Raw genomic sequence first — 17,874 nt, forward strand, 5'->3', positions numbered from 1 at the left:
CCAAGAAGCCCAACAAGCACTTCAGTGACAAATGATTCTAGGTGAAATGGTTTTCCCAAGCTTTGCTTTGTGCTAGAAATTAATGGTTCCCATTTACCACCAGTCGTACTGCCCACTGCAGCCTTCCACCGTGGTCATGTGTCTTATCTCCCCGTGGCATAAATGCCATGAGGAGACGCCAGCATGGCCACATGAAGCATGCTGGAAGACAGCAGAGAGTGCGGGCAGGGAGACAGGTGGTGATCTTAAATTAGAATCTGGGCCTTAAAGGGGCCAGAAAGAAGGTGACGCCCCAGGAAAAGTGTGTCGTCTGTCATCACAAAATGGAAAGATACACTGTCAAGCGCGTCTTTGCGTGCATGTGCACATGTGTGTATATGAGCATGTGTATGAACATGTGTATGATAACATGCCCTCCCATTTTGCAGTTGGCGTGGTCATTAAAAACAGGGAACAACTAAAAAATTGACAAGAGGATAGGCGAAAGGAGGATTCAGATGCTAGTACTTGTGTCTAGTTGGAATTTAAGGGGGCACCGAGTACATATGCTCTAGCGGAAGTTTTAAGGTGGCAGTTAGCACATATACTCTAATGAGAGGTTTAGCACCCCAATTAACATGTATTAATACATGTATCTAATGGTAGTTTTAAAGTGACATTACCTTGCTCTAATGGGAGTTTTAACTAGTTTTTCCAAAAGATAAAATCCTCAAGGTTTAAACAAAAATGTTAATATTGTAATGGGGTAAGGAGTTTGTATACGACTTTTAGAAATCATTTCCCTTCTCTTTTAACAGTGCTGGCCTATGAGCCACATGGTGGAAGGAGGGAGAAAACTGACTTGGTAAGTTGTCCCTTGGCCTCCACATGGACACACACACACACACACACACACACACAAGTTTTATAATTGTAAACAAAATTGTTAAGAGTATATTTTGTGTCTTCCTTGAAGGCGACTTCTAGAAAAAACACGCCCTAGGCTGCAGGGGGTTCCAGGTGCCAGGAGCCTGACTCAGCAGTGAAGACTTGGGGCTACGTTGGGTGTCTGGCTGTTCCATCCTGCCCTTGGTGAATCCTTTCTTTGCCTGCCTCTGCATCGCCGCCCCCAAGAGTCCCTGTAAAGTTCTTGGGGGTCGGGAGGAGCCAGTCGCGGCTGGAGATCTAGCTGGGGTGCCAAGCGCTTTGACCTGGCTTCCCCTGGCCGCCGCCATGCCCTTCCACGCTGCCTACCTCTTGCAGGGGATCAGCGCCTTCCTCTCGTCCAGCACCCGCACGCGCTGGTTGAGCCCATCGTAGGACAGCAGGGCGCGGCTGTTGTGCCCGCTGCTCTGCTGGTACAGAACCTGGCGTCCCTCCCACTGCTGGGGCGCCTGACAAGGCTGAGGGGTCCCCGGTGAACTTGCTGTCCCCAGGCCGCACAGGCCGCACAGCGCCCAGACCCAAAGGCCACCCAGCAGCCAGGTGCTCCGAGGCCCCCGGACCACCCGGCGGGGAGCGTGTGCGTGCATCACGATCAGCCGCCCCGGGATCAGCCGAGCCCAAGAGAGCGCGGAGACCGGGCTTGGGTGCGCTGCGCGTTCTCTCCGCGCTGGGCGGAAGGTGAGCTCCAGGACGCCGGGCTCGGGAGCGGTGGCCTCTCCCGCTTTTCCGTTCCAGAGGCTCAGAAAGCCGGCCTGGGAAAGCCGCGTGAATCACCCAGGAGCTCTTTCTGCCCTGGCGGCTGCTTACTAAAGCTTGTTTTCACTGCTCTCTGCTGCCAACAGGAAACGCAGCGGCAGTGTTGCCACTAGCATCCTGAAGGGCATTGAGATTTAAAATGTTTGGGGCGGAGAAGCGGGAACGAGCTGAGCAGGGACACATTTCTCCAAGAGGTGCAGCATTGGACCCCCAAAGCCTCAGTGGGGCGATCTTACCGGGTCCAGGAGAAAAGCAGAGGTGTAGCACTTTCTCTGGCCTCTGTAATTTGTTTATGGCAAAACTGCAACCTGTTTTTTGTTGTTGTTTCGTTTTTTAAAACAAATTTTAAGTGTCGTGATGGGTCCTGAAGAAATGACACTAGTGGTCGCGGGGGCAGTTCCCAGTCTCGAGGCCTTTACATTGCCTCAAAGTCACAATTCAGTGAGACTGTTCTCTTCCTGCATGGCAAAGCTTCGAGTCTAGAGGTTTGTGTATCTTAGGGTCTAAATCTGTGTGAACAAATTGGGTTTGTGTTTAAGTAATGTTAGGATTAATACTATATAATCAAGTCGTGAGGAGACCGTTTTCTTTTAAAGGCCCTTGCTTTACAGTTTGATTTACATTTGCACTGAATAGTAAATATGTTGAGGAGTGAGCAAGTAGGAAGTGGTTGAGGGTGTTCCTGAGTGAGGGCTGCCTAAGAGTGAGCTCTCCCGAGATGGGCCCCCCAGCAGGTGAGGCAAGCCAGGCTGGCAAACCAGGAGCATGATCCCCGGTAAACGTGGACACTTTCCCACGTGGGCGCCAGATAAAGCAAATGGGGGGGGGGTGCGAATTAAATAATCCCACATTAGCTCCAAATAGAGAATACTAAGGTTTTTCTCTATTAAAAAGGAAAGTCACAAAACAGGAAAGGGTGTCCTACATCCAGGTGTGGAGAGAGGGGAGAGAGGGTTAAGAGAGCGGGACCTTGCTTTTTGGTATCCAAAGTCAAACCTCAATCTGGTCCAGACTTTCAAAGGCCATTGGCTGAAAGATGTTCCCCATCAGAGGGCTTCCTATGACTTGAGGTGGGTGGGTAGATGGTTCCAGCCTCCCCCTCTCCAGGGGACATTTGCCAAAGAACTCTACAGTCCTGAGATTCAGAAGTACCACGGTTGAGGAAACCTGGTAGAGTGGAGAGTTAGGAGTGAGAAAGGGTCCTGGAGAGCAGCAGGCATTTAGGAGGGAAGAGAAGGGAACCCAGAGGGACCAGCAGAGAGTCACCCCAGAGAATAACTCAGTTGGAAAACAATGGCTTTAGTGCTAGAACTAGAATCACAGCCTTTTTGGAAGGCAGGAAAACAGAAAGAACATTTGACAGTTTCCTGAGTCCCTTCACTCTATTACACAGTCTAAAAAACACAAGGGACCGACTGTCAGTTGGCCTGATAGGGTTGCAGGCAGCATTGACAACAGCTTCCCCCAGGCTGAGGGTAAACTAGGGGCCAGCTCATCAATAAGATCTGTCTCTATCCCTCTGCCCCAAATGCTTGTCTTAACATCTCTTCTTGTTCTTTCCGGGTTGGGAAGAACCTGGGGCCTAACCCATGCTCCGTAAGTATTCTACCACTGAACTACATTCCCAGTCTCTCTTTATTAAAGAATAGGCAATCAGATAACATCAGGGAAGCCCATGAAACCTTGAGGTGAGGTGGTGAGAGCCTGCATAGTTAATATGTAACAAGTTCCAATTGGCTGCCTAAGAGTGAGCCCTCCCCAAGGGGGCTGTCCCCAGACAGCTCATGGGAAAGTGGTGGGGAGTCCTGATGAAAACTTGGTAGCTCAGTGAAGGGTTTAAACTTGGGATTTCACCACTGAAAAAGTCTTGAGATATTGTTTGGGCCACCCCCTGTGCTTGATATTTTCCTGGCATGGTTTGGCATCTCTGGAACTAGAGACCCATTCTGTAGGAAACCAGAATACCTCTTTCTTTCTTTCTTTCTTTCTTTCTTTCTTTCTTTCTTAAAGATTTCTGCCTCCTCTCTGCCACCGCCTCCTATTTCCCTCTCCCTCCCCCGATCAAGTCCCCCTCCCTCATCAGCCCGAAGAGCAATCAGGGTTCCCTGCCCTGTGGTAAGTCCAAGGACCGCCCACCTCCATCCAGGTCTAGTAAGGTGAGCATCCAAACTGCCTAGGCTCCCACAAAGCCAGTACGTGCAGTAGGATCAGAAACCCATTGCCATTGTTCTTGAGTTCTCAGTAGTCCTCATTGTCCACCATGTTCAGCAAGTCCGGTTTTATCCCATGTTTTTTCAGAATACCTATTTCGATTGGCCTGAAGGAATGCTGCGGCAGCATCCAAACAGTGTCAGAACGCTTAGGCGAATTAATGGCTTGAAAGTACTTGTCCCCACACCTTACCCAATAAGGAGGACAAAGTGGTTGTGTTCTGTTTTGCTCCATTTTGTTCAGCTGCTTTAATCCTCAGCCAGATTTAAGATGGCTAAGCTAACTTGATGAGTCTCAGCTTTGAAGAGGCAAAAGAACGTCCTTAAGTCTGGATTTCAAGTTCAACCACAGCTTTAAAGATTAAGATCCAGGAACCATGTTTTCTTCTTGTTCGTGGAGATAGCAAATTTACACCAGAAGCCTCGCTGTCTGACTGGCAGACATTTGCTTGAAGCTTACATAAGTAACACCTCTTTTCTGGGAATAGTGAGACCAGTGTTGACTTTGCTGCCTTTCTCATGCAAATAAGAGAGAAAGTAAACCCAACCCGTACACTTGCTTTCCAAAGCTAGTGGATTCTTACTCAAGGAAAATAGTCTATAGTTTATAAAAGACCAGACTGTTGGATTGGGAAAATGTGGTGTCTCTAGTTGGCTCTGTTTTCTCCTGGCTTCCACTCCTGTTGGGCTCAAGAATTAGTATTTAGAGAAAGGAAGCAAGCAGAGAAACGTCTCCAACCCAAGGATGCTCTTGCATCCCTGGGTAGTTCTAAGATCCTGGAGCACGCACAAACCAAATGGCTGGTAAAACTTGAGCCAGAACTAAGTCCAGAGGCCACAGAAGAACTTCAGTAGCAACAACAGCAACAAGAAACCCCACACAACCGGGGGCGGGCTCGGGGAGGCTTATATAAACTGTCCCTTGGTGCTGGTTCCAACACCTACTTAGCTGGGCTTTCTAAGGTCCACACTGCTCTCACTACTCTCGCCCCCTACCGGAAAGGAAAAGCAAAAGTTTCTAAATTAAAGGGCGATAGCAGGGTCACGTGGCTCCAGTTCTATACTTAGGGAAACTTTAAGGCCGACTGAGCCTTTTCTTTAAAGAGAGGGTTTTTTTTTCTCTCTTTAAAGTCTTTCCTGCAGTGTCTTGTACCGAGTGTCCCAAATGACTGAATACAAGATGTTCATTTTCTTGATCTGAAGAAAAAGGGACTAGCCACTCTAAAAAGGGAGGGACTTTGGGGGAATGGCTGCCCAGCGGCAGAGATGATGTCACCGCTTCTGCAGGAGAGACAGGGGGTGGAGCAGCGAAGTTGGGAGCCGACTCTGCGCTCACAGCTGCCAAGGCAGCTGAGCCCACGTCAGGGGACGAGTCTGGATAAATAGGGTCCCGCAATGGCCGTGGCCGGCTGCGCTCTGAGCTGCGGGGTCCGAGACTGGAGCTTCCGGCGCGGGTCGGTGCTCTGGAGGTTGAACGCTGGCGCTACTGGTGCTCTCTGCGCCCAGGGGCTATCGGCAGCCAAACCCCAGAACTATCCATTAGTGGGGACCTGCAGGAAAGCTCACCCGCTGCTCCTAGGTAAAGAGATAGGGAGATCAGGGGGACTGGAAGAGAAGGGCCCTTCTTGCCAGCAGCAGCGTGGGGGGACAGTGCCATGCTCCTCTCCATCCTGGGGGCTTTGTGCCTGTGGCTGCGCCTGGCGCTGGGCGTGCGGGGCGCGCCCTGCGAGGCTGTGCGCATTCCCATGTGCCGGCACATGCCCTGGAACATCACCCGAATGCCCAACCACCTGCACCACAGCACGCAGGAGAACGCCATCCTGGCCATCGAGCAGTACGAGGAGCTGGTGGATGTGAACTGCAGCTCTGTGCTGCGCTTCTTCCTCTGCGCCATGTATGCACCCATCTGTACCCTGGAGTTCCTGCACGACCCCATTAAGCCCTGCAAGTCTGTGTGCCAGCGCGCACGCGATGACTGTGAACCTCTCATGAAAATGTACAACCACAGCTGGCCAGAGAGCCTGGCCTGCGACGAGCTACCCGTCTATGACCGCGGAGTGTGCATCTCTCCCGAGGCTATAGTCACGGACCTTCCAGAAGGTAAGGCAAGAGGAGGTACCCCCGGAGGCCAAGAGAGTCCAGGGGTCGACACAATCAAGTGAGAACTAGGCGGCCTCACGTACAGCTGACCTGTTCTTGTCACTGTTCACTGAGCCTTGAGGACTGTGGAAGGTAGGGAAGATTACTTTGCAGAGATTCCACAAGGCAGGGAGATGTGCCCGAGCTCCCTGAAGGACACAGGGAATAAGACTGCTTGGGGGTAAACCATTTAGGCGTTTTTATTTAAGGGAGATGCAGAAACAATTGTCAGGCAAACAGATGGTGTTAAACCCTTGTCCTTCATCTTACCTAAGGCTTGAATCAGTCCCACCATGTGGTGGTTAACACACTCAGTTAGTGCTGGGTGGAAGTTCTTTTTCAAAGAGCAATAATAGTTCACAGTCCCCGTGAGAAGTAAAGTTTGTAAATGTAGTCGCCCTGTAAATTGGATAAACTCCACTCTGCTTCTATGTTGTGGTCACTGAGCCCAGCACGGCAGCACATTGACAAATCTGACAACTGTGTCACTTCCTGCTCTTCCCACCCCTGCTGTTTTACTGGTTTTGTTGGAAGGAGCACTCGGAATTCACATCTTGAATGAAACCTGAGAACAGTGTTGCATTATTTTACAGAGGCTTCTCCTGAGTCAGACCGGAGCTATTAAAAGAGACCCGGTCCAGAATGTGAATCAAGGGGGCTGGCGTGGTTTATGAGCCTTGCTTTAAACTCCTGTCTTACTGAGAATATGAGAAAAAAATTTAAATTAGATAACTGCTTAAATCTCATAAATGCCTGGGAGTTATGTTTAGTTTGGGCAATGCAACTTCGGATTGTTTCTGCATGGCAGTTAGAGGTGGCAACGCGGGAATAGTCTGGTTGTTCTGCTAGGAGAACGGCCAACTTGCCAAATTGGAGCAACAGTATTGGATGGCTCGGGTGGGTGAGATTGATACAGGTCGGTGTCATGGATGTTCATTCACATCAAGTTCTGCTTGAGTCAGCAAATTCTTGACTCACAGACTTCTTTCTTAAGCCTGAGTGTCAGGAGCAAAGTAGGTGACAATCACAGTATTTTTTACAGTGGTAACATTGTGTTGGACGTTTGTGTTGGCTTATAGCCTCTGAGGATCCCTTATGCAATCTGGATTAGGGGACACAGTCGTTGACTACACCCCGAGCCCTGTTTGTGTTTCAGATGTGAAGTGGATAGACATCACACCAGACATGATGATGCAGGAGAGGCCTTTTGATGCTGATTGTAAACGTCTGAGCCCTGGTGAGTCCCCACCTCAGGCACCCCCTGCTTTCTTCCCTGAGTGATGTCTCTTCCCCACTTCCCATATATTTTATGTCTCTTTTAGATCGGTGCAAGTGCAAAAAGGTGAAGCCGACTTTGGCAACATACCTGAGCAAAAACTACAGCTATGGTAAGTCTTCTGATAACGCCATTTGCTCTGGGGACTTGGCACACCAAGGCACTGAAATCACATCAGGCTGAATCAATGTACTAGTCGAGGAAAGAGAAACGATGGGTTTTCTTGCTGTTGTGGTTGTTAATTATATGGCTTCTGGAACTCTCAACAACAACTATAAAGCTTCTTGCTCTTCTGGGTACATCAAAGGAAAAAAACAAAATAAATCACTCACATAAAAATGGTCTCAGTGACCGTGTCTGCTGTGCAGAAAGTGGCAGGGAGGGGCCCCTCTTCTCTTTCTCAGCTGTGTCACTATAGGAAGGGTGAGCGTGCCCAGCAGGGTTTGATTATCTTAAGGTCAGAGGACCAAGAGCTAACTCTGTGGCTTTTTCCTCATCCATAACGACAGACACTTAACACTCCTCTCTTTTACTTGAACAAACAATTTAGTACTTCCTCCAAAGGAAAAACAAATCAATCATGGTATTTTAAAAGTTTTAAGTATTTTTAATTCTACTCTCATCACTTGCAATTAAATTTAGTTCTTTTAAGATATGTACTTGAGATCTGAGGCAATTCAATTGTTTGCACCAGCACGTACATGCACTCACCTACATGTCACACACACACACACACACACACACACACACACACAAAAAGAAGAAAAAATAAAAACAAATCGAGTGTCTACTTGGGTTATTTAATCTTTTGTTGCAATTCTTAAATTATTTCTCCTAAAATAACAAGAACAAAGAAATAACAGGTAAAGTAGTTTCTTTGTCATCTTGGTTTTCATATTTTAAATGAAATTGTGTCTCAGTAAGAAGCTTTCAATTATTTACCATGTAAGAAAGTAGGGAGGTACAAAACTCTGAAAAATAACCCGTAGTTCAGCTGTCCGATTTGAGAGTCACAAATAACAATATGGACAACTCAGCAACAGAAAATTTCTTTTTTTTTTCCGAGTAGCTTTTTTTTTCTTCTTGAAATGTGTTCCATGAAGATGTTGTCTTAATCTTGTCTGCTTTGTTCCTTGTCTGGGTCTACCCAGAGCTATCTAACCTCTGCTATCATTATCTCTGGGGTGCCACATTTTAGTTCCCCCTTGGCAACGAACTGCTCAGTTGATAGACGTTTGGATCCTCCTTAGGCCAGCTTCCTAGAGTGGAATTCAAAACAGACTTGTGTTGGGCTGATCAGCGACTCCGCTAGAATACTAAGTAGCAAGGATCCAACGAATCTGAAACTTAAAACTCGACCAAGGGGATGACCTGAACGTCCACCTGTAATAACAATCTTATGTCCATTCGCCCTGGGCCTTCACCGTCAGTTTGTGACATGGATGAGCGGAGAACCGCAGCTTTCAGAGATGCCTTACAGTTGGACACTGTTCACGTTAGGTCGCAGACTGTCTAAATATTCAGAAATGAGTTCAACCTAGATGGTAGGAGGGTTTTTTGGTGGTTAGAGAAAAGCCAGCATTCTGTGGGGACCTGGAAGTTATGACTAATGTTTTTCTGTAAAAAGAAAGTCAAATATAAGATGAGTGACTGAAGGAACACAAGCTTTATCTTGCCTTCCAAATCAGGTCATATGGTCATCCTCCAACTCATAAGAGGGAAAGTAGAAACATGCAAGTTTGGGTAACCTGTGAGTCCAGGCTAATACTGGCCTTCTGATGTCCACTTTCATTTTGTGATGTGATTCACAAATTTCAAGAGAATGCTGGCAAAATAGGATGCTTTGCATCTTAGCAGTGTGGGCTTTCTGAATGCACCGGGGCTGCTCGGACATGACCATAATTACAGGAGTAGCGCTTTAAGAGAGGCTCTGGATTCGACCCTAAAGCACTGTCTGGCTTCCCCCAAAGACTTCGATAACAACAGTTACTTGAGTTTTAAATTGCAGTTATTCATGCCAAAATAAAAGCCATCCAGAGGAGTGGTTGCAATGAAGTAACAACCGTGGTGGATGTGAAAGAGATCTTCAAGTCTTCCTCACCCATACCTCGAACCCAAGTCCCCCTCATCACGAATTCCTCCTGCCAGTGTCCACACATCCTGCCCCATCAAGATGTCCTCATCATGTGCTATGAGTGGCGTTCAAGGTAGGTTCCAGGGAGCAGGGGAACTGCACATGGAGCGTGAATCTTACTTAGTTGTCATGGTTGTAAAGAACGAAACAATGCCAGTTGTCTTTTAAAGAACATTTTAGTAGATGTCTCTTTTGAGATGCTGTTTCCTAAATATAATTTTATTCAATATCTGAATATTTTAAATTTCCAGGTAATAGAATGAGAGAAATCTAGAAAAATATTTAAATAGAACCTTTAAAAGCCTATTTCAGAATCCATTAGGTGATTTAAAATACATCAACAAGTAAATTATTCTCAGTAAGAGCATGAAGAGGTCTGAATTTTAAAGTTGTGTCCAGTGCTTAGAGGCTAAAGTTCTACGTGTTTCCTACTGTACACTTTCAAGTCCCTTTCATAGAACATTGCACACACACATGCACACATAGAAACTTTAAGATTATTTCTGAATCTGAAAAAATACATATGTCAAATTCAGTCATTACAAAGCAAAGCACAGTTGAATACACACACACACACACACACACACATCTCTACTGGGAAGTGCTCATCTGCTCAGTTCTCTCCCTAGTCATTTTTTCATACATCAGTACATTTCCTAGAATACAGAGGTGAACTTTTCAGTTCTTGTCCCATGCATGACAGACCTGTAACTTACAGTAATTTTATCTAGGAAAAGCACACCTTTTTATATAACAAGCCCCTCCCCCCCAACTTTTCACTCTCTGGCATTCATGCTTATATGTTGCTTTTTGATTAAGCCCAGGACTCCATTCCTCTAAACTTAAAAAGCAAATGCATCCTTTGAAAATGTCATAATTTCAGTTCACAGTGTGTATTCCATCAGTTGTTGATTCCCCCGTCATAGGACTGTGCGTTCTCAGCTTTCAAGCTGTCTTTCTCCTTACAGTTGTTTCTCTCAAGCAGTGGCCAGTGCTTCGACTCTGCATTATGTTTCTATGTGCCATAGCAAAGCAGGGTTCATTTGAGGACTTGCTGTTTTATTAGTCATTCAGTTCTTTCTGAGCACATGAGCGGACTGTAGACTCATCCAGTGCAACTGTTTTCAGATGGCTGGGATTTTTGTAAAGAAGATTTTAAAAGTAATTAGAGATCTACCTTATGAAGCGATACAGAGCTGGCATAAAACTACTCTTTTTGAAACCATGTAGTTTAAAGACAGACATACAAATAAAGCAAAGGAAAATATTTTATTTATCTTCAGTGCTGAGGAGTGTACCTAGGGCCTTGAGTGCTCAGTGAGCCAAGTTCTCTATTACATAGTTAAGCCTTCAACTCCCAGTTTGCTTTATATTTTAAGACACTGTCATATAGGCTGACCTTGAGATCATTCTATAGCCCAGGCAGACCTCAGACTTACAACCTTCCTCCATCAGTCTCAGTTCCAAATAGCAGGAGTTATGACCTGTGAGAAACAGACCCAGCTAATAGAGATATTCTTGAAAACAATTATAACAAATACAAGAATATTTTATGATGGAAATGTTATAAAACAGTAGCATATGAATGCATTAGTTAAAAAATATATTTATTTAGAAAAATAGTCTGTTTTTCACTGTATTAAGAAGCATGTTGACTGGAGAGATGGCTCAGTGGTTAAGAGCTTTGCCTGCTCTTCCAAAGGTCCTGAGTTCAATTCCCAGCAACCACATATGCTCACAACCATCTGTAATGAGATTTGGTGCCCTCTTATGGCCTGCAGGGATACATGCAAGCAGAACACGGAATATGTAATTAATAAATCTTTAAAAAAGAAGCACGTTTAAAATGCATTAAATCGGTGAACATTTTAAAACCCATGGTCAAAAGGACAAAATTGGTTGATACAGCAAATAAAATGCAAGATAAGCACAACACCAGTGCAAGGAATTGCATGGGAAAATGTCAGTGCACATTGTGACTGGATGAAATGTTGTGCACAATCGTCACAAATGCAAGCAGAAAAGGGCATGCCTCTGTAACGGATATGATGAAAATGGAGATATTATTCCCTAAAATTACCAGTTAAAGTGTTAAGAACACAAGGCATAAATGTGTGCATAAACCTACGAAGAAAATTTCTAAGTATAAACAGTAAATAAACATTAAAATTTACCTTTGTATTTTCCAAGTTCAAATAAGCAGAAGATTCTACTTTTAATTAGTATTTTAATGTTAGTGAATTAGATGAAAAAGAGGCCACATTTTAAATAATTGGTACTCTATTGAAAACCCTTTTTTAAAAGATTTGCTTATTTTTACTTTGTGTGTGTGGCTGTTCTGCTGCATGCATGTCTGTGCTTCATATGTGTACCATTCCCATGGGGAGCAGAAGAGGGCGTTGCATCCTTTGGAACTGGAGTCAGCGGCTGATTGTTGGCCTCTGTGTTGTGCTAGGAACTGAACTCAGATCCTCTGCAAGAGAAGCTGGTTCTATTAACAATTGTACCACCTCTAAAAACATAATAAAAGGCCCGTTTGGCCCAGCAGAACCCGTCTAATGGAAGCGGTGAGCCAGTGCACAGTATTCTGTACAAGCATATTCAACACAGTAAGAGTGAGTGATGTGATATAAACAAATGGAAGCAGAGAATAGCTAAGTAGGTATCCATAGTTGTACTATATATAAATTATAGTTTATTTTACGTTTTCTAATCATCCCAGGGAACAACTATAACAATGAAAAGAAATGTAAAGAATGGTTCACATATGCAGTGTGTTCAGAAAAACATATAGGAACAAGGAAAATCCATCAATTATTAATAGTAGACACACAGGTTATGGGGATAAGAGTTATGTGAAAACAAGTATGATTTTATGCCTTGGTAAGTGTTTTACTTTTATAAAAATAAATTTAATTGCCAAGAAATTTACTTTTTTCCCCAGGATGATGCTTCTTGAAAATTGTTTAGTTGAAAAATGGAGAGATCAACTTAGCAGAAGGTCCATAGTAAGTATAATTAAGAACATGGTGGGCATGGGTAGAAACAACTGTAAGAAAATTCTATAGACCGGGTATTTTTCTACAATGTCTTCTCCCCAAGAGCCAGTAATGGCAAAAGCACCTGTGTTTTGAATCTGCAGTTGAGAATCACACCTAATTTACTCAGAATTGTTATCAGCAACTATTATCCAACTTCACTGTTGATGCAGTGTGCTCTAATATAAGGCACCAATATAAGGCACTGGTTATTTCCAGGTTTAATTAGGTATTTTCCTTTTTTTTTTCCAAGGCAGGGTTTCTCTGTAGCTTTGGAGCCTGTCCTGGAACTAGCTCTTGTAGACCAGGCTGGCCTCAGAATCACAGAGATCCGCCTGCCTCTGCCTCCTGAGTGCTGAGATTAAAGGCGTGCACTACCACTGCCTGGCTGCACTTTTCTTTTTTTATTGTATTACAACTTCGTTACTAAAGTAAACAGAATAAAAATTCAGTATTCACTGGTGTTGAAATGAACATATATGTGTAGATATGCAAATACTTCTAAAATTTATACACAACTAATCATAATATACTGCATTTAAAATAATGTAAGCTATGTCTCTAAATAATCATAAGCAAAAGCAATTCATTTATGGTAAATGCATAATTTTAATGGTAGTATCACCCCCATATTGATAGTTACGTTAGAGTTAGAATATTCTCCCCACCCCAGATGAAAATCATCTACAATTAAAAGTGGCAACTGGTTTGGAATTTTTAAATCTACCTTGGTCCTCAAAATAAATAGAATTTATACTTTAGTTTCAAAAATGAAATCATTCCTGTCTAGTTTCAGTTTGGATATTTAAAAAATTCTAAGCAAGTTAGAAATAACTTAGGGAGAAAACAGCTTAACACTGAGTATGTCTGTAAAATAGAACTAAACATCATTGTGTTAGACTTGGACTAAAACTCTATCAGAGACTCGGGAGTTACTCAGCAGGTATGTGCACAGTAATGAGAGGGAATATTCTAACAGAATTGCATTTCCAGTTTCCAAGACAAAAATATAATTGAAAAATCAATGAAGAAAAAAATTGAACCTCTGGACTCTGTGCTTCACACATGTGTGTACATACACACCAAAATAATACATACATACATACATGCATGCATGCATGCATGCACATACCTGCCACAACTTTTACTCTCAGGGAAACTGAATTATCCATAAGATGACGAATTCCCCAGTGGTCTGGGCATTTTAGTGAGTTACTATAGCTCTCCTTTATCTGCCTCTCTGTGTCTCATGTTTTAGTTTTTGTTTGTTTGTTTGTTTGTCTTCCTGCAGGCCATTGCAGTTCAAAAATACAAAACAATACAATACAAAAGAATACATGCTGAGAGAGACCACTTTTATTATAGTAAATGGCTGCAACAATTTTATTCTTGATATCATTATCTTTTACTGTGCCTAACATATTAGTTAAACTTTACCATAGGGGCATATATACAACAAAAGTTGCAGCATCTATCTAGAGAGCACAGTGCTGTGCATGGTCAGCATTGTGTACATGGGGGCTTGGAAGATCCAGGGAAAAGGGGGAATCACTAATTTTGTTTTCTTTTGGATATAGTAATTCCTACAATGCAGTAAATAACCGGCTTTGCCGGGAAGCTACATAAATTTCTGCTTTTTCGTGACAGCAGCACTATTTTAGAATGCTTTGTTGTATAGAGAGTCTTTATTCTGAGGCTGGCCATTAGAAGCACACAGGTAGGGGCATGAGCTATAGAAACAGTTGGAGGACTTTGAATTCTGGCAAGGACTTTAGCGGCTACGGACCTCTGCAAATATTATCTACGTACTTGTTTACTGGTTGTGACAATGATGCCGAGAAGACCTGTGTGAGTTTCAAAGAAATGGGTTGAGTATTTGCATACGGAGCTCTTTCCAGTCATGGAAGCCTAAGTGCCCAACCGAGGGAATGCACAGTAATGGCCGCAATATTACAGTGTAACCGCGCTAATGCAAAACCTCCTGGGCCCGTTCTTGTATCAGTTACGCGCATAAAAGGGTGACGTGTATTTGATAGTTACATCTACAAATTGCCTCCCAGCAGTGGGAAGAGAGACTCCGTGAACAGCAGAGGACAGTTCAGGACAAGAAGCGAACAGCCAGCCGCACCAGTCGCAGTAATCCCCCCAAGCCGAAGGGAAAGCCACCCGTTCCCAAAGCTGCCAGTCCTAAGAAGAACGTCAAAGCTAGAAGCGCCCCCAAAAAACCAAACCCGAAGAAAAGTGCAAGTTAAGTACTTTCCCAGATGGAGCCACGCGTACAGGATTCGGCGGTGCTGCCCGGGACAGCCTACAGACGGTCACACGCCACTTGCCTTAAGGACTCACTCCAGTTCTCCGCATAGACGCATCTTGTAGCACTTTTTAAAATGATAGCTTCCATTTTTCTCTTTAAGCCACACAGCCCCGTGGTTGGTTGGTCCTCTGGAATGGAAGGAGCGAGAGGGAAGGCTGGTGCACGGGTTTGCCCTCAGGGTAGCCTGCGAACGTACTCTGTGACCTTCATGAGATAGGAAAGGCACTTCTGTTTTGAGAGTTTGACCTCATATATAATATACATTTTAAAGTTCACATAATATGTCAAACAAAACAGTATTTTGGACAAAAAAAATATTTTATTTCCTTTGACTTCTGTTAGGAAGTTAGTGATTAAATGTGATTAAAAATATGCTTTTGACGAAGGCAGGAGAATGATACTTAACAGATCTTCATGTGTTTGTTGTCTGCAAACCAACAGATATTTCTCTGATGAATGGGGTTTTGAAAAATTAGAGATACAGGAAATCGTCAGACTTTCAATTCTGTCTTTAGCCAGAAACTTTGAAAACTAAGCTAACAATGACAAATAAAAAGGAGAGGCAGACTGGCAAGGCCTACGTTCTTATTGTGTGGATGTCATACCATGCTGAAGATGCTCTGATCATTTTAAAATGCTTCTCACCAGTGTCCTGTGAGCCGCACCGTGAAACGTATGCTTTTTTCCCCTTTATAAGCCAGGCACCAAGGAGCCAGTTAACCTGATAGGAGAGCTGGGGCACTTATCTCATGCTCGGGACATCTTAGTACTCCCCACTCACAAATAGGACAGGATATTCTCTGTGCGCTTGCAGGTCCTCACATTCATATCTGTGGAGCTGTGGTGCCTGCAGTGCCCAACCTGGTTCATACTGTGCTATGCCGTGGGCACTGCACTCACTGTTCTCTTGGTCCAGGGTGCAGAGGCCATTTAGCTACTCACTACACGTGGAATTAACAGAACAATATGAAAACTTAAGACTTAGATTTACCATTGGCCCTGCTAGTCAAAGGAAAGGTAAGTGATATGTCACACCCGTAGTCATTAGACACTGAAATGATCACAGCAGGGGCAAGAGGAAAAACGGTTCTATCGAGAAGTATCAAGTATACACTGATTGCCTCCTGAAGTCTAAACTTTGTTTGCATTGTGACCCTAAGCTGATAGCTGAAGAAACACAAGAGCATCAATAAAACACAAAGTATGTGATCCTGCTGAATAAAATCTGACCCATTGACTCCTAGGAAATCCGGATAGGTATTTCATATAGCATCTAAACTCTAAGATCTCTGGACAAATCATTAAGCACTGTTGATAGCCCATGCAGCCTGTTAGCACAAAGAGAATTGATTGACAGAACAGTTAGAAATAGAACTCAGCACACTCAACAGAAAAGGAGGGAAAATAATTCAATAAAAATATTTTAAGTATAGTATCTCTCTGCTGGGCTTCATATTCCATCCCACACCTCTGGCTCCTTTACCAGAGGCCAGAAGTGGCCCTAGCAACCCCAGGTAAGACATCACCTGTCCACTAACATTTATTAAAGCCTGCTCAACAATTGCAGACTGCAGCACCTCCCCCTGGGCTCCATATTCTGGCAAACACCTTAAACAGAAGATTTCTGCTTAATCCAAGGTGAAACACTGCCCACAGCCAGCTCACACTCCCTAAAGCTGGCTCAACAGCCTCCGATAGCACCTTACCCCTGAACTCCATATCCCAGGCCACAACTTTGCTGGAAATCTTCTGCAGTGTGGCAGCCATACTGTACTAGGAATCCCCAAGACCTAGAACCTAGAGACCACAGAGATACTTGGAACCACAGAGGCAATATTGGTACCCAAAATTCAGAGGTCCCTTAGGCCACGAAATCCCCACTGGAGACACCCTGTTGAAGCTGAAGAGTTGCTAGTCATTAGAACTCCTGGAGACTTCAGGCAGAGGACCAGAGAGGGAACAGAAACCAAGGAACAAAGCACCCATCCAAAACAAAGACAAACTCAGGAATCAGCACCAAGACCAATAATCATTCCAAACCAAGATGACTAAATGCCAGTGTAAAAACAAAATCAACAACAGGGTCACCACCAGAGCGCAGCCTATCCTACAACAAACAGTAAGACCTGAACAATCCAGTGCAGGTGAACCGCCAAGGAAACACCCTTAAAACAAACTTTACAAAGATGACAGAGGTCCTTAAAGAGGAAATGAAAGAAAATCCCTTAAACAAAAAACCAGAAAGTCAAGGGGAAAAAATGAACAGGTGAAGGAAACTGTTCAAGACCCCAAATTCCTGAAAATGGGACTAGAAGCAAAAAGAAAAATCCACAAGCAGAGGGAAATCTGGAAATGGAAAAATCTAGATAAGCAAACAGGAACTACAGACATTAAAGACATGACAAAAAAATAAATTCGTTGGTCAAAGAAAATGTTTAATCTAAAAATTTCCTAACACAAAATCCCAGGAAAACTGGGACACTATGAGAAGACCCAACCTAAGAATAGTAGGAACAGAAGAAAGAGAAGAATCCTAACTCAAAGGCCCAGAAATATATAGTCAACAATATCATCAAAGAAAGTTTTACTAACCTAAAGAAGGACATCCCTAAAAAGATATAAGAAGCTTACTTAGAGAACACAAATTAAATTGGACCAGAAAAAAAGTTCCTATACATATAATAAAGCACTAAACACACAGAACAAAGAAAGAATATTAAAAGCTGCAGAGAAAAAAGGCCAAGTAACATAAAAAAGTTACACCTGGCTTCTCAATGGAGACTCTAAAAGTCAGAAGGCCCTGGATGGATATCTTGCAAACTCTAAAAGACCACAGATGCCAGCCCAGACTACTATACTCAGCATAATTTTCAATCACAATAGATAAAAAAAAACAAGATATTTTATGACAAAGTCAAATTTAAACAATATCTGTCCAAAAATCTAGCCCTACAAAAGATACTAGAAGGAAATCTCTAACCCAAGAATATTAATTACACACACAAAAACACAGGCAATAAATAACCTCACACAAAACTCAAAGAAAAGAAACACACATATGTATGCATGTGTGCATACATGCT

General features: G+C 43.7%; 2 protein-coding genes across 2 annotated transcripts in view; one reads left to right on the plus strand and one right to left on the minus strand.

Moving 5' to 3' along the window:
- Epdr1 (ependymin related 1) overlaps window positions 1–1,741 on the minus strand; it is a 30,619-nt gene extending 28,878 nt beyond the window's left edge. The window contains exon 1 of the mRNA XM_041645687.1: window positions 1,234–1,741. Coding sequence (XP_041501621.1) covers window positions 1,234–1,511 — 278 coding nt within the window. The 5' untranslated portion in view covers window positions 1,512–1,741. The remainder of the gene's footprint in view (window positions 1–1,233) is intronic.
- A 3,435-nt stretch (window positions 1,742–5,176) lies between these two features.
- Window positions 5,177–16,021, plus strand: Sfrp4 (secreted frizzled related protein 4). The gene is made up of 6 exons (XM_041645686.1): window positions 5,177–5,990; window positions 7,186–7,266; window positions 7,352–7,417; window positions 9,314–9,512; window positions 12,384–12,447; window positions 14,538–16,021. Exons 1-6 carry the CDS (start codon window positions 5,546–5,548, stop codon window positions 14,727–14,729), a joined length of 1,047 nt encoding a protein of 348 aa, XP_041501620.1. The 5' UTR covers window positions 5,177–5,545; the 3' UTR covers window positions 14,730–16,021.
- Window positions 16,022–17,874: the final 1,853 nt, after the last annotated feature.

This window comes from Microtus oregoni, unplaced genomic scaffold (assembly GCF_018167655.1).
Source record: "Microtus oregoni isolate MIOR12 unplaced genomic scaffold, Mior012 000115F_ref0000277, whole genome shotgun sequence".
Lineage (NCBI taxonomy): Eukaryota > Metazoa > Chordata > Mammalia > Rodentia > Cricetidae > Microtus > Microtus oregoni.

Coding starts and splice junctions, on each gene's coding strand:
- Sfrp4 (XM_041645686.1), top strand. CDS start 5,546: ATGCTCCTCTCCATCCTGGGGGCTTTGTGCCTGTGGCTGCGCCTGGCG. Junction 5,991..7,185: donor AGTCACGGACCTTCCAGAAG/GTAAGGCAAGAG, acceptor TTTGTGTTTCAG/ATGTGAAGTGGATAGACATC. Junction 7,267..7,351: donor TTGTAAACGTCTGAGCCCTG/GTGAGTCCCCAC, acceptor TGTCTCTTTTAG/ATCGGTGCAAGTGCAAAAAG.